A 14440-nucleotide genomic window follows, 5' to 3' on the forward strand; every position below is an offset into this window, starting at 1 on the left:
CCAACCCTGCGTACGACTCCATTTGCTCTCAAGCGCATACGGGGACAAAGACATTCTTGGCGCGCCACACACACAACACCGTCTGCAAAAACAAAAGCAAAGCCGATTGCCCATCCAAACTGCTGTTGCCTCTGACGTCACCAGCACTAGCTGCCTCAACAGGTGGAAGAGGCACGCCATTCATGAGATCGAGACACTCAAACTCAAGGCCTGCCACAAGCATCGCGTTCCCCTCGCTGACATTCAACGCGACATCATCCACGTTGGCTCCTTCCAAAAGTACCCGAAGCATATTTGCACACCATGCTTCCCCCATGTCTCCCGCCGTCTTTTCCCCCCAACACACCGTCAGTGCTGTTATGCGGCGTTTTTCGACAACCGTTGTAATTTCAAACTGAGTGTGGCTCTGCATCAAGTACAGAATGACCTCCGCAGGAATGCGTGCGTCAGCGCGAACGTCCTGCTGATATTTCAGCAGATCCGTTACGGTAACCGCGACACACGTCGTGAACTTGGGCATAGAAAACATCCAGTCAGCCGAGCGCAAACGGTCCACCTCCTCACGCAACGTCTTCGAGGCTCCGGCGACCGGCATACGCCCCTCACCGTCCACGATGGGTGTATCCTCCTGCGGTGTGCTGGCAAGATCCAGCATAAAAACGCCTTCAATCGGAGCAAGGAGTGCTTTTGGCCCATGCTTCTTCGTCTCCTTACTTTTCGGGTAAAGGAACACGGAAGGTTCCATTTCCCACGGCGCACTGTGTGAAATAATTTCCGCACCATGACGAAAGAAAAAGTCTAGCAGCGCACGCTGTGTAGAGTGCACCATATCGTCAGTATTATCGGTATCGTTGTTATTGTGGTGGTCGCCGCTGCAGCGAACCTCAGGCATAACGCCGGAGAGCTGCAGCGTCGTGACTGGTGAAGAAACCGAGCCAATAGACGAGGTGGTGAAGGAGACGTACCGGCCTTCCGGGCGAAGGTAAGTGCTGATGCGCTCGCGACATGACGCGACAAGCAGAGTACAGTGGTGACACGCGATGTCGCGCTGCACCCGCATCGCGGAGCCTGTGATTTTTTTCCCATCAAGAAACAAGTCATGCCGGCACGTTGTGGTCAACCGCTCTGGCCGAATGCCAAAGACGCAGCAAAGAAACAGGCGAACAACTTGAATCGTCCGCTCCGGGTGGTACGCATCACGATGCGTGAAAAAAGAGATACACACATTTCCCGTGTCGTGGTACACCGTCCCCCCACCGGAGCTCCGCCGCGCAACAGTCACGCCGTCGCGCCTCGCAGCAGAAACCGCAACCTCCTGCAGGTAATTCTGATTGCGTCCAACAACCACGCACGGACGGTTCACGTACGAAAACAGCAACTGCTGACCAGGCGGAAGGACAACACCACGCAACAACGCCTCCTCCACCGCAAGGTTTTCAAAGATGCAACGCGAGTCTGACACAAGCCCCACACTCGCTCGGTTTGAAGTCAGCTGGCGCTCCGGGTGTGCGGCTGCCGCATGGCGTGCGATAAAGGCAGACAACGTCGTGGCGGGAAACAAACAGCATTTCACATGCCGCATCGCATTCGCGAGTCTCACCTCTTCTCCTCCCCCACCACCCTCGTCCCGTCTTTTGTTGTGGACGGTTTTGCCACCAGAAAGCAGACGGGTCGGCAGCACCACGCAGACCAAAAGACAAAAAAAAAAAAATGAACAAAGAACAAAGAACAGTGTCCAGACATGTTCGAAGAGTGGCAGAAAACGATGGCAAGTGAACAACTCATCAGCTCCAAGTAAAAAAAAAAAAAAAAAAAGCACAAGCAAAAATTCTCACCACGATGCAATCACTCTTCGCTTTCTTCTTCCTCATCACAGAAGACACCTCTACATGCAGACCACGTCCTGCCAAATCATAATGACAAGAGCGGGCAAAAGCGAGCACACGCACAGACAAAAAAGAGGCGTTACTCATACCTGTTTGGAGGCTCGGAAGGTACCGCGTCTTTGGCCGACACCTCCGTCGCAGTGTTGCTTTGTGAGCGGCGAAGGAGAAAGAGGGCGAGGTGGTCCACCGGATTCGCGGGACGTTGACGGCACAAATCCTCCAGCCCCTCCGTCAGCACCGCCATCACAGTGCTGTCAAGGTAGTCTGGCACACTCGGCAACTGTGCCGGCTCGTCTAACAAGACCTGCGTCGATGAGTCCGCCTCACCACTTGCCATGGCTCTAATTCTTTAAGGAGAGGGAAAAAAAGTGCGCCCACTCACTCCCGCTTTCCTCCCACGTTTCTTTTTTTTTTGCCCTCTCTTTGAACTCGATGCTGCGCGTCCTTCGATGAGCAGCGATCGTCGTGTTTTCCCTGCTGTAATCGCAACAACGCACACGCACACCAAAATAACAGCAAAGAAAAAAAAACTGGGCAACGAGAAAAAGAGAACGCGGACAACGGTGCCGCTGCAGGAGACACGTTGTCATCGTCACCACCACGCAACGCCGCCGCAGACACAAGCTGTCAAAACAACGCACATCAAAAAATCGTTTGTGTAGAATCAATGATTAGGAGAGACGTTGCCTGACGGATGCCATCCGCGAAGGCACAACTTCACGGCGTTGGTTTCTAATTCAGCCTGCACAAGAAGAAAGCTAAAAATCCGTTAGCTCCCTCCTCCGCTCCCATCATTATTATTACTATTTTTTGTTCCTTCCTTCTTTTTCCCTCGCCTTTGGAGCAATGACACTTTTGGAGTCAACTGGTGACAACAACACCAGGAGCTGCACGGGGAAAAGAAAAAAAAAACGATGGGAACGGAAACGTAAAGATGAAATGCAGCAATAAGCGGCAAAGTAACCAGACCACTAGAAATCAAGACACTTCCGTATCCGATTTTCATCTTCCTTTCAGCCGCGTTAATTTTTTTTTTTTTACGGTTATTTATGTTTATTCATTTCTTCCTCTTTGAGGTGGTTGGGGCTCGCGCGTCGTTGGGACGTCTAAAAGGTCCTCCCAGCATTAGTTCCCCCTTCTTTCCCGCATTATATCCCTCCTTCCTTCCGTCTTCCCTGAGGAGTTCACGTCAGTTGCCGGCGCTGTGCAGGAATGTCGTTGTGGGGAAAGGGAGAGGACACCGCTCCCGCTGCTTCTTGTGGTTGTTGCGTTCTCCTTCGACCGTCCGCGTCCACGCCTTCCGACTTACAGGTAGTCCGTCAAAAAGTAAAGGCAGGCGTACTCAATGGCGAAGCAACCACCAGCGTCTGTCAGGAGGAGTTGTATGAACCGTCTACGGAACTCGTCTGACGGGAAGGCGACAAACTCAAACATGGCATTGCCCTCCGGATCTGCCTCGGACGCAAAGTAAATGACGACCAAACTGAGGAAGATCAGTGCGTAGAATAAGGGCTTATTCCTTCGCAGGCTCTGCATAAACGGTTCACCGCGGTAGTTGACCGCAAATGTAACTCCACCAATAAGTGTGGTTAGCAAAAACATTGCGGAATTCAACAGCGTCGGTTTGAACTCCCCCTCAAAGCCACTCTGCCGCATATTTGCCACCTCCGTGCTGTCCACCTCCTCCACCAGCTTCACAGTTTGCATCATGCTATACAGATGCAGACCAAACTGCATAAAAATGGTGCAGATCATGTAGGGATGAAATACACGTGTAATCGGTCGTTGTGGACATAACGTAGGCATTGGCTGACTGCGTGACATGCATAGGAAGCAGACAGACAAGATGACACCGGACAAGACCATTTGTTTTTCACCCAGCTTGACTCCATCTGTATGTAAAACAGACATGGAGTAGGCCGACGTTAGACAGTTAAGAGCGAGAATCTTGTACATTTGCAAAGTCGTTACGAGTGTGCTTCGCCCAAGGCGCACAATATCACAGACGGACATTAGTGCCTTCGAGCGACAGGTGAATGGAGCTGCTATGGAAGCATCACCCAGCTTAATTTGCGGAGGTCCGCCAAAGTCCATCTCATCCTCATTAAAAAGGGATTGCATGAGAAAGTCTGAGGTGGAGCTGTCTGGTGGGGGCGGCATAGCGGCCTTATCGGCAAGTTTCTTCTGCTTCATCTCCTCTATCTGTTTATTCCATTTCCCAATTTGAAAAATCTCTGCCTTGCGCCGCGCCTCTGCCATCTTCCACCGCATCTGCACCATAAACGGGGCATCCTCAGACGGTTTCGGAGGCAAAACGGTAAACTTAAATCCTGGTGGCAGCTTGTGCTCTGGCGGCACATCCGGCTCATTGTGTGACTGGGGTGAGTTGTCCACGATCTTGCCGTCACTCTTCTGCGGTGCCACAGCAGCGGCGTTCAAAACGGCAACGCCGGCGTGAGCCTGCTTTAACGCCCCAACATCGTTCGTGCCATCCCCTGCCATGAGAACGAGGTGATCTTTCTTTTTGAGGTCCGTCACAATGTCTTCCTTCTGCGTTGGGGCACAGCGCGCCCAGACGGCTATGTGCTCGTTGCATGCCGCGATGAGTGTCGTCATGCTCGCTGGTGAGAGATTTTCCGCATTTACGCACAGATCCCACTCCTCCTCTGTGGGAGTCGTGTGTTTGCGAGTGTGCACAAATGTTTTGCGTAGAATGGCGCTCTGGTCAAGCGTGATCAATTCCCCCGTTGATGCATCGCACCATTCAATGGCACCACTTCCACACTTCGCCCCGCGTGCAACAAGCTGTCGGCGGCAGCGTAAAATCCCCACATCTTGCCCAACCGATATGGCGGTTCGCACACTGTCTCCTGTAATAATAACGCAGCGGTGGCTTCCGTTTTGCAGCACTGAAATCGTGTCCTTTGCATCCTTCTTTAATGGGCACTCGTACACAGCAAGACCGGCAAAGATGAGATCCTTTTCACAGTCTTCGCGTTGTAAATGATGAATAGCAGTCTTCGATCGTTCCTCCTCTCGTAGAGGGCGGGCGGCAAGCGCGATGACGCGGTAGCCGCGGGACGCATGGGTGTCCGCCACCTGGTGGTACTCCGGCGGGACGCTCTTGCACAGGTGAGCGATGGCCTCGGGTGACCCCTTCGCCACCACATACTTCCCCTCTGGGGTGTTGACTACACATGACATGCGCCGTAAATTCGCCGAAAATGGGAAGCGTGAGAGGATCATGTACTGCTTATTGGCGTCGATGTTATTTTTCTTGGCCTTCTTGGATTTTCCAGCGCCGCAATTCTTCCCTTCGCCTTCCACCGCGCCACTGTCCTTAGGCAGTGGTGGGTCGTACACGATAGTGTCGTCCAAGTTTACCCTGTAGCCCAGCGCCCCGAGAGCGGCCTTTTCCATGGCATCCCCAGCCACCGTATCGACCCCCTCCAGCTGCAGCAGTGAATGGCATGTCACCAACACCACCTCAGCCAATTTTGGTATCTTTTTAAGTTGATTCAGCAAACCATTCCCATCTGCCATGTCCACGCCACCAAAGAGCATCTCATCAGTTGTAAGGGTGCCCGTCTTATCAAAGCAGCAGGTGTCCACTTTGCCTGCAAATGGAATACGGAAGGGCTCAGTACAAAACACCTGCAGTCTGACAAGCGAGAGCAGCGATGTGTTGACAGCGAGGGACAACTCCATCGGCAACTCTGGCGGAACAACCGCCGTAATAATTTGAACGCAAGACAAAAACAACTTCCATCGACTACGATTTGGATCCTCCAACCCTCGTTTAAGAAGATAGCCAGCAGCTGCAAGAGCAAATACCACAAGAACCCCAATAAAAGCAAAGGATTCTCCACTGTTCTCACTTACACGCCCCTGACTGTGAAGGATGGTACGCAGCAACTGTCCCTGCTTTGTTTCAAAGCCAGTTTTAAGCACAACAGCGAGAGCCATACCACGCTCTGTATCGCTCTTACCATATGGGCCATTGCTAAGTAACAGCTCTGTGCCCGAAAACAGAAGGTGGCGACCGTGCTTTTTCATATCTAGAGGAATTTCAATCCAATCAGGTGCCTCTTTAAGCTGCGGCGTTGACTCACCAGTCAAGGTTGCCTCATTCACGATGCATGTGCCGCGCACAATTATGGAATCCACTGGGCAGGGGGCATTGCTCTCCACCACCATGAGATCCATCGGCAACAGCTCGTTTGTCTTGATGCGTTTCTCCTGTCCTTGTCTCACTACTGTTACTTCACGCACCGGCACCTCCGCCATATCTCGTAACGTTTTCATGTTTCGGATGCGTTGCATCACAACTGTGCACTCCATACCCACCATCATCACCCCGGTAAAGAGGGAGTAGTACCAGTACTCATCCAGGCACCATAGCAGCACGCAAAACATTTGAAATACAAAGAAAGGAGCCAAGGCATGATCCACCAGGAGAGTTTGAAAATCTGGAATCACCACCTCCATCTTGTTTGGGCCAAAGCTATCAAGCTGTTTTTCGCACATGGTGGGGTCACTCAACCCTTGCCAATCCAGGTAGTGCGGTAGGAGCTCCTTTACAGGAAAGATCGGTTTGACAAACCGTCCCGTCTTGGCGTCAAGCTTCCATTTTCGCTCCTGAAACACAAAGTAAGTCGGGTACTCATCAGTAAACTGAATCAGTGGCACAATCTCCGACTCCCCTTGGTGCTCCCGCGTGCAAACAAGCACATGCGTCGCCGACTCCATGTGCTCCTGGGTCACACTCCGGAAGAGAATAACGGCACGGAAGCGTACGGACCAGATGGTAAAGAGGGACAGGAAGCCATGCAAAAAAAGCACCACAGGAGCGCAAATAGCGTGGAAAAAGTCAATGTATGTCGAGTGCACGAGATACGTCATGCGGTCCCACACCAGTTCAGGGTCCATGTAAAGCATAATGGATACCGCGTATAGCACCACAAACGGCCACACGGTCACCCATGTTGACCAATGCCGCCGCCGCAGCAGACGCAGCTCACGAATGACGTTGTTATTTGTAATCATGGCAAAGTCCCTAAGCAAGACGCCACACTGCGGCTAGTCAAAGGAGGGCCCCGGTAGAAGAAAACAAAAAAAAACGGACTAATAATGACAATTATGGGAACACAGAAAAGAAAAAGGACGGCAGTGCACACCCTGTCTTTACTACTTGTTGGCTCCCGTTCCCCACGGTATTCGGCCCCCCCTCCCCAGCTTTGGCTGGTTGTGTGACCGTTTCCCTTCTTACTTTTCTACCTATCCCTCTCCACGTTAAGTACACTGCCCCAAGGTTCTTAACTGTTCTTCTCCTTCCCTCCTTTTTCTCTCCTCTTACGTGGGTGATACCCGCTAGATGAGTTTGCTCGTTACCCTGGGTTTAGGTGTGTGTGTGTGCGTGTGTGTGGCACTTGGAAGTTCGGAAGCAAACAAGTTGCCGTCGCTTACACAGCAAAAGCAACAGAAATAAAGAGACTGCAACCAGGAAGCCACAAGAGAGAAGGGTGGCACGACAAAATTGATAGTGATAGAAGAAGGCGGAGAAAGACGGAGACACACACTCACAAAAAGAGAAAGAGCTATGATACCACCACCCCCGGCAACAACGACGGACCGCACCAGTCATGATCACTATGGCAGACACTCGCGCTCGGAAGGAGTCGCAAACACCGTCGCCGTGCTCAGGCACACACTAGAAGAAGCAGCGCCTTTGTTTTTTTTATTTTTTTATTTTCCATTTTTGAGACAACTTTTAAAGTTTCAGTCAAACATGTGCTCACACGTCAATGCCTCTGCATTTCTCATGTGGGGTGCGTTGTATGCCGGTGTCAGGAAGGGGTGAGGGAGGCACATATACATACATGCATACACATATGCATCTTGAGTCGAGATGAACATGATATCGGCACCGCAACAAATAGTAATAATAACCGCAAGGCACCAAGGCAAAAATAAGAGGCAAACATAAAAACAAAAAAAGGGAGAAAATGGAGTAACAATAAAGCGAAGATGATCACCGTTCCTCCCCAACCGCATGCGCTATCTACAACGAAGGAGCCGCACGGCCTCCTCACTCCCTGAAGACGCCGCCATCTCCAGCCATGCGCGTGATTTGGTCTGAAGATCCACGATGGTGCGTTGGTCACATGTGTCAGATTTGACGTCGCCTGCCATTGCCGCTGCCTTCCACAAGAGCTTTCCCAGGTTCAGCTGGGCCATTGTGTGCCCCAGGTCCGCAGCCGCTTTATACCACTCTGCAGCCTCACCCCAGTCGGACTCCAGGATGTCGCCACCAGCACTCTCTACACCGTCCTCGTACATCGCCCCGAGTTCAAACATTGCGGGGGCGTAGCCGGCATCGGCGGATCGCTCAACCCACGTGAGCGCCGCCTCCAAGTCCTCCGGCACCCCAATCCCATCGCGAAGAGAAAGACCGATAAGAAGCATTGCCCCCGCATGTCCCTCAGCCACCGCTTCGTCTAAAAGATAAAGAGCCTCCGCAACGTCACTTTCATTCGCTCTACGCTTCAGTAAAACCTCTGCAAGTGCTGTGTATATCAGTGATCGACCTTTTTCATTTCGACTAGGTGTACAGTGGTGTTGACAAAACTCTCGCAAAATATCTATCGTGGCTGCATCGGTCGTGGACTCACACGCCTTCACAAGCGCTGTCACATGTGGATAGACTGCATTTGGGGCCTCCGCTATGCGTCGTCTTGTGAGGACGACAGCCTTTCGTTCCTGACGCCGTCGTCGCAGCTCTGCTAATACTTGCATTAAATCATTGGGGCCAACGGCGGATGCCACCTCTTCTACATGCAGCAGGTACTGCAATCGCTCCTCCAGCTCACTACGGTGCAATGGCACTACTGCCGCGGCCGCGGCGCGGACAACGGGGGGCTCCTTTGCCCGACGAACACTGCAACCCGTTTGCGGAACGGACGGTTTCTTCACACTAAACTTTGGAGTGTTGTGTGTTGCCGCACGCTGCATTATGGAAACGGTTGGTTGAGTCATCCGCTTCCAACGCGCGACGGAAGTCTTCCCCAGTGAGGGCACACCCGCTCCCTGCAAACTACAACTCTATCTGGGACCAAAGACAAAGCGGGTTATAGACGCGTGTAGAGGCACGGAAGACACACTTGAACACACTTCCTCACACACCACGAAGAGAGATGGCGAAGAGTACCGTCTTACCAAAGTAACAATGCAGACACAAAATAAAAATAGTAAAGAGAATCAAAGACCCCCATACAGCTAACGCTCAAACATGTAGTAGTAGGCCCTGCGGCTCCGACATGCCCCGCACCACCATCGCGAACACCATGAGCCGCAGTATCCCTCAAACCACTCACGCACGCACTCACACGCTATCTCTCTCTCTCTCTAACTCTCCTCTCGCGCCACCCTAAATTGGATTAGAAGGCGAGATACATCCTTTAAAAAAAAAAACCTTCACAACCGTGCGGAGTTCACCATACGGCTTAAAATGCTCCACAAGACACAGAAGCACACTACAAGCAGCAGCAGGGAACACAAATAGATACTGTAGGACCTTGCGACAATTCCAGCATAAAGACACAGAAGAGTGAGGAGCAGTGGAGCATATACAAGTAAGAGGCGTCGTCTACATGTGAAAACATCCTGGGGCAATGAGATAAAAAAAGCCGAAGGGAAGAAACGAGGCGACGCATAGGCGGGCGAAAGGATAAAGCGGCTGGTACTCAGAACATTGAGTGCCCGCATCATCATGGTGTAGGCTATGATAGTAAAGCTTAAAAATACAAGCGACGACACAGTGGCCCAGAAAGCACCTTTTCGCATCTCAGATGAGACTTCTGTGCAAAGCGTGACGGATGCTAGCAGCAGGGACACGAGTGCCGCCGTCGCGTAACACGCAGAGACGCGGTACAGTCTGCGGAGTTCACTATTCTGGTCCAGCTGCCGTTGGTTGAGCATGGCAAAAAAGTCCATTTGCACGCACTAATGCCGCGTCCGTTCTCGCTTCCTCCCACACCGGCCGCGATAAGAGGCAGGCTGTCAGAAGAGCCAGAGATGCAACCCGCCAAAAAACAACAACAGAAAGGGGAAGGAGAAAAGGCACAACAAAATCTCAACCAAAAAACTCCTCGTTGCTATCAGCAAATATAAGCCTCTCACACGTCTCCAAAGCGCGTCGCACCCGTCGCTGCCGCTCTGATGGTGGCGAGTAAACGTCTCACAAGGTTGTGGGGCGAGTCAGATGCACAGCCTCGCACAGTCAAATTTCTAATCCGTCTGTGTGGAGTCCACAGACGCTCGCGTGGTTTGTGAAGGCCCACAAGCAGGCACTCAACCGCGAGAAAGTAAGGTTCTAGCAGAAAGATCAGCAAAAAGTAAAAAAGAGCAGGAATACGCGCCACCCAGAGAGAGAGAGAGAGAGATAAAGAGAAAGAGAGGGGAAAAGCGGGGAAAGCACCACCAGGGGTGATGGTGGAAGGGGGGCGGGGACAATTTTACTTCAGTGGCGTTGTCATTGTGCCTGACCCAAAATAATAATAATGACAAATAAGATGCTAGTAGGCTACTGCCTCGTTGGAGAGGCTCCCCCACGTGCGGAGCGGGAGGGATTCATTTGAGATACGCGGCCTCTTTTTTGATGTTGTCGTTTGCAAAGATATAAACCTCTGACTCGTCTTTGCTCTCACCCAACGCCGTTGCGCTGCTTCGTTTGCCAGCGCATTGGCGTGACTGCAACGACGCTGCGTCGCTGCTGTGCACAAAGTCATTTACAATGGCCCGACCACAGATCTCAACGGGAATGCCCCGCAAAAACCAATTCAAAATCTTCTCGTTGAAGCGTGTCTTCGCGCCGCGGTCGAGCAGGCCGGGGCGGTACAAGCTCAGGCGCGGAAACCGCAGCGCCTCCACGGCGGCATCAGCGCGACCCTTGACTTTACTGTAGAGTAACCAAGAATTTTTATTGGCAAACTGTGCGCTGACCTGCGCGTAGGTGACGAGAGTTTGACCGCTAAATTCACGCAACGCCTCAGCGAAGGCAACAACGTAGTCGTAATCACACCGCGCAAATGCCGCAGCACTCCCCGCATCGCGACGTGTGGTGCCAAGGCACATCGCAGCGTACTTATGTCCGCTAAAGAGCTCGTTATAATGCACCGCCTCGGGGTCCTCACCGCTGTCCACATTTGCTGAAATGTTTGCCGTGGCGCCCGCTTGTCGCGCCTTTCGACGCTGCCAGAATCGCAAAAATTCCTCCCAGTCAACACTAACAGGCATCAGCCGTGTTAGCTGCTCCTTCGTTATCGTGTCTGGGGCGCTTGCCTCCGAGGCCTCCGAGACTACGGTGAGCCCAAAGAGAGCAGCGGGGTCGGAGAGCGATGATGACCGCGTTAGTGCAAGAACGCGTGCAAACTCATCCCGCTTCAGCGCCTCACGCACAACACATCGGCCGATGGCGCCTGTGGACCCAGCCACAATGAGCGACATCTGTCTGTGTTGTTGCTGTTGTATATGCTTTGTTTTGTCTTTTTTTTTTTCTATATTTCCTCCTCCCCCTTCACCTCTCAATGCTCACAGACCACTAAGATTGCAATGGAACGCTAAACCCAAGCAACAAAAACAGGGAGAGTAAGACAAGAAGAAAGTACAACTGAAGTTGTTTGTAAGGCTGCTGTGGACAAAAACAACGGAATACACAAACAACTTGTCATACCGCAGTAAACTCAGCAATGACAACTAAAAGAGCCAGCCGCCACGGGTGCGTATGCGTTGGTAGCCCTCCTGTGAGCATGCAGAAAGAAAGAGTGAGGGTGCTTGCCCGCGGCTATTTTGAATGCAAAGTCTCCGTGAGAGCTGCCTGAAGTTGCCAATCCCGACGCTGTTTTCTGGGTGAGTGCAGCAGCGCCACGATGCTCCACCGCCCCTGTTCCACAAGGATGGTTGGAAACAATTGTTTTTTCCCACCCTCCGCCACCTCGAATGTTTTCAGCCGCCCAATCACCCGCACAACAGAGCCCTCCTCTAGTATGCTTTTTAGGGCCTCCGTGTACGCCTCGTCGCCCAAGCAGCGGACGGTGTAGTGCTCCTTCACAAGCTGCGGTGCGGGCGCCACGGTGTTTTTGGCCGCCGCCCCACCAACCCTGTTGTGAGGCTCGAGCAGTGAAGACGTTAGAGTGAACTGATAAACGCTCGTCTGATCAAGAAACCCCATGTGCACATCATGCAACGCGCCAACCAGCGTCACGCGATTTAGTGGCCGAGGGAACAGAGGCCGCAACGTCGAGGTAAACATCGCCGCAGCTCCCCTACAAACAACCACGCCGGCCTCTTCTGCTTATTTTCAGGCAAACCGAAACAGAAACGAAGCAACGCGATGGGGAGAAAAAACAAATCCACTAAAAAGTGCGGTAACGACACAGCAGGAAACACGGGGAGAATTGTCACAGGAGTCCACCATCACCACGAGAACAAACAACAAAGCCAAAAACAAAAAAATGCTGCGGCACTCGCCCCCAAAAGGAGCAGTGCGCCTTGCTGCTCACCGCATGACATGAACCACATGGTGCATCCCAAATGCCCACAGACAAAAATGTCATCTCTCCACAGGCAAGCAAAAAACGGCTGCCAAAAAAAAAAATACAAAAAACGAAAGCGGCCACAATGAAAAGTAAAATGTCGATAGAACAAGCATAACTCTACTCGAGGTAGCTGCTAATCACCATGCGTTTCCACTCCTGAAATAACTCACGTTCGACACTTCGACGTGAAGGATCGCAGGACGCAGAGGAACTCCCACTCACCCGGCATCCCGCGTCCGCGCTGTTAACGATGGTGGAGACGCCAGGACGCATAGGCGACACGCATCTCCCCCTCCCGTCCGCTGCCAAATAACGTTGCTCACCGTGGAGTTCCTGCTCTGGCTGCATCCCAGAGTGGGGCCGACCGAAGTGAGTCTCAATGAGCATCTTCAACTCTTCGTTTTCCTGCCGTATCCGCGCATTCGTCCGCGCGATCATGTCCACCTCCAGCTGAAGCTCCTGAAAGCGCAACTGGCTCTCGTGGACCTTTTTCCAATCGATTTTCAGAGAACGCAACTTTCCCCGAAGTTCGTCGTTCTCCCTGCGCAGCTTCCCATTCTCCTCCGCCTGCTGGGTGTTTGACCGTACCAACTCTTCTAGATCAACGAGACGCTCCTGCTGACAGTTGGAACTTTCGTCACTATCTACTGGGTCCTTTGTGACCACGCGCAGCAGCTCCGCCCTAAGCTGTGATATCTCCTGAGTCAACGTTTCCCGCTCCTTCTCATACTTGTGTAGCAGCGTCTGTTTCTCCAGATGGAGCGCCTCGAGGTGCTCGCGCTGCTTCGCTGCCTGCTCTGCCTGAAGGCACCGCTGCTCCGTCATAAACGCAACAATGTCCTCATGGAGGCGCTGAATGGCAGCCGCAATTATGGGCGGAAGCGCCTGGGTCCGCGCAACAAGTTCATCCAGCGGATGCTGCGGTTCTGCAACACTCTCGTGCAGGAAGAATTCGTCCGCCGGCACCTCCTCTACACAGCCCTTATGTATGGCCTGCCTCAACCGCTCCATGTGCGTCAGCAGCTGCTGCAGCCGTTCAGTCAGAAGCTGGATGCACACTTCTGCGACTCTCAAGTTTTTCAGCCTGGAGACGATGAGACTCCGCTTCGGCTACAAGTGCTTCATACTGTTTTTGCCTCTGTTCATTAAGTTCCATAGTTTTTGCTCAGAGAGGGCGTGTTCCCCCGCGCACGCCTCTAGCAAGCGCTCCTTCTGCTTCAGTTTTTCAAGCTGCGACTGTGAGTCCGCTAACTGCAGCTGCACCATGTCAATTTTTTCCTGCAACTCCTCCTTTGCAGTTTCAAGCAACTTGCAGCGCTGCGTCTTCTCGTCAAGATCGCTTTTCAGCTGCAACGCCTCGTCTGCAACGCGACGGCACTCACTCACGCCGCGTTGCAGCCAGTCCCGCAGCTCATCCCGCTCACGTGTTAGTTGAAGGAGCTCCTCCCGCTTCGCACCTATTGGATCCAGCGATTCGGTGGTGATTTGCTTTTGACTCCTGCGCAGGGCCTGAAGCTCATCTTCCAGTTGCTTTCGTCGCGCTTGCTCCTGCGCCAGCCGCCCAAGCAGCTGGTCGATAGAACACTGGAGACCCGTCTCATCGCCTCCGCCTTGCGGTGTGCCTGCAACCTCATCAAGCGAACTGGCCGATGAATCAAGCGACATGGTGGTCATCTGCAGCTTGAGGGTGTCGAGCTCGCGGCGAATGGCGTCGATCTCCTTCTCGGCAGGCTCAGCGTGCGCCATACACCGTCCTGTCCCTCTTTTTATTCTTTTCACCTTGCTTCTTTGACTGTTTTAGCTGACGCAATTCCGCGTCTCCTTCTTCTTGTCCCGCTACCCAAACACTGGGGCGAAGCAGCAACAACAACACCAACACCGCTGTGACTGCTCCTACGGACCGCACTTCACTTGGACGCGGAGGCAGGTGCGGACGCAAATCTTCCTTCACCTTCAAAA

General features: G+C 52.7%; 9 protein-coding genes across 9 annotated transcripts in view, besides 6 other annotated features; all 9 read right to left on the minus strand.

The window, feature by feature from the left end:
* Positions 1-28: 28 nt before the first annotated feature.
* On the minus strand, positions 29-1582 carry TraAM80_06485 (lipoate-protein ligase; the record flags this gene model as incomplete). The annotated part of the gene is made up of 1 exon (XM_029383327.1): positions 29-1582. One exon carries the CDS (start codon positions 1580-1582, stop codon positions 29-31), a length of 1554 nt encoding a protein of 517 aa, XP_029236833.1.
* Positions 1583-1686: 104 nt separating this feature from the next.
* Positions 1687-1731: a microsatellite.
* A 65-nt stretch (positions 1732-1796) lies between these two features.
* Positions 1797-1828: a sequence feature (A-rich).
* A 1363-nt stretch (positions 1829-3191) lies between these two features.
* On the minus strand, positions 3192-6932 carry TraAM80_06486 (putative cation transporting ATPase; the record flags this gene model as incomplete). Its single annotated transcript, XM_029383328.1, has 1 exon — positions 3192-6932. One exon carries the CDS (start codon positions 6930-6932, stop codon positions 3192-3194), a length of 3741 nt encoding a protein of 1246 aa, XP_029236834.1.
* Positions 6933-7288: 356 nt separating this feature from the next.
* Positions 7289-7311: a microsatellite.
* Positions 7312-7613: 302 nt separating this feature from the next.
* Positions 7614-7646: a microsatellite.
* A 297-nt stretch (positions 7647-7943) lies between these two features.
* Positions 7944-8921, minus strand: TraAM80_06487 (Sel1 domain-containing protein; the record flags this gene model as incomplete). Its single annotated transcript, XM_029383329.1, has 1 exon — positions 7944-8921. The coding sequence occupies one exon, from the start codon at positions 8919-8921 to the stop codon at positions 7944-7946; it is 978 nt and encodes a 325-aa protein (XP_029236835.1).
* A 345-nt stretch (positions 8922-9266) lies between these two features.
* Positions 9267-9304: a microsatellite.
* A 55-nt stretch (positions 9305-9359) lies between these two features.
* On the minus strand, positions 9360-9878 carry TraAM80_06488 (uncharacterized protein; the record flags this gene model as incomplete). The annotated part of the gene is made up of 1 exon (XM_029383330.1): positions 9360-9878. One exon carries the CDS (start codon positions 9876-9878, stop codon positions 9360-9362), a length of 519 nt encoding a protein of 172 aa, XP_029236836.1.
* A 430-nt stretch (positions 9879-10308) lies between these two features.
* Positions 10309-10342: a microsatellite.
* Positions 10343-10514: 172 nt separating this feature from the next.
* On the minus strand, positions 10515-11390 carry TraAM80_06489 (uncharacterized protein; the record flags this gene model as incomplete). Its single annotated transcript, XM_029383331.1, has 1 exon — positions 10515-11390. One exon carries the CDS (start codon positions 11388-11390, stop codon positions 10515-10517), a length of 876 nt encoding a protein of 291 aa, XP_029236837.1.
* Positions 11391-11727: 337 nt separating this feature from the next.
* Positions 11728-12195, minus strand: TraAM80_06490 (RNA-editing complex protein; the record flags this gene model as incomplete). Its single annotated transcript, XM_029383332.1, has 1 exon — positions 11728-12195. The coding sequence occupies one exon, from the start codon at positions 12193-12195 to the stop codon at positions 11728-11730; it is 468 nt and encodes a 155-aa protein (XP_029236838.1).
* Positions 12196-12598: 403 nt separating this feature from the next.
* TraAM80_06491 (uncharacterized protein) lies at positions 12599-13492 on the minus strand (the record flags this gene model as incomplete). The annotated part of the gene is made up of 1 exon (XM_029383333.1): positions 12599-13492. One exon carries the CDS (start codon positions 13490-13492, stop codon positions 12599-12601), a length of 894 nt encoding a protein of 297 aa, XP_029236839.1.
* A 99-nt stretch (positions 13493-13591) lies between these two features.
* Positions 13592-14155, minus strand: TraAM80_06492 (uncharacterized protein; the record flags this gene model as incomplete). Its single annotated transcript, XM_029383334.1, has 1 exon — positions 13592-14155. One exon carries the CDS (start codon positions 14153-14155, stop codon positions 13592-13594), a length of 564 nt encoding a protein of 187 aa, XP_029236840.1.
* A 58-nt stretch (positions 14156-14213) lies between these two features.
* Positions 14214-14440, minus strand: part of TraAM80_06493 (uncharacterized protein) — a gene marked incomplete at both ends in the record, with an annotated part of 495 nt that continues 268 nt past the window's right edge. The window contains one exon of the mRNA XM_029383335.1: positions 14214-14440. This exon is cut by the window's right edge and continues 268 nt beyond it. Coding sequence (XP_029236841.1) covers positions 14214-14440 — 227 coding nt within the window.

The sequence above is a fragment of the Trypanosoma rangeli genome (assembly GCF_003719475.1).
Source record: "Trypanosoma rangeli strain AM80 chromosome Unknown Tra_15.4_contig_00237, whole genome shotgun sequence".
NCBI lineage: Eukaryota > Euglenozoa > Kinetoplastea > Trypanosomatida > Trypanosomatidae > Trypanosoma > Trypanosoma rangeli.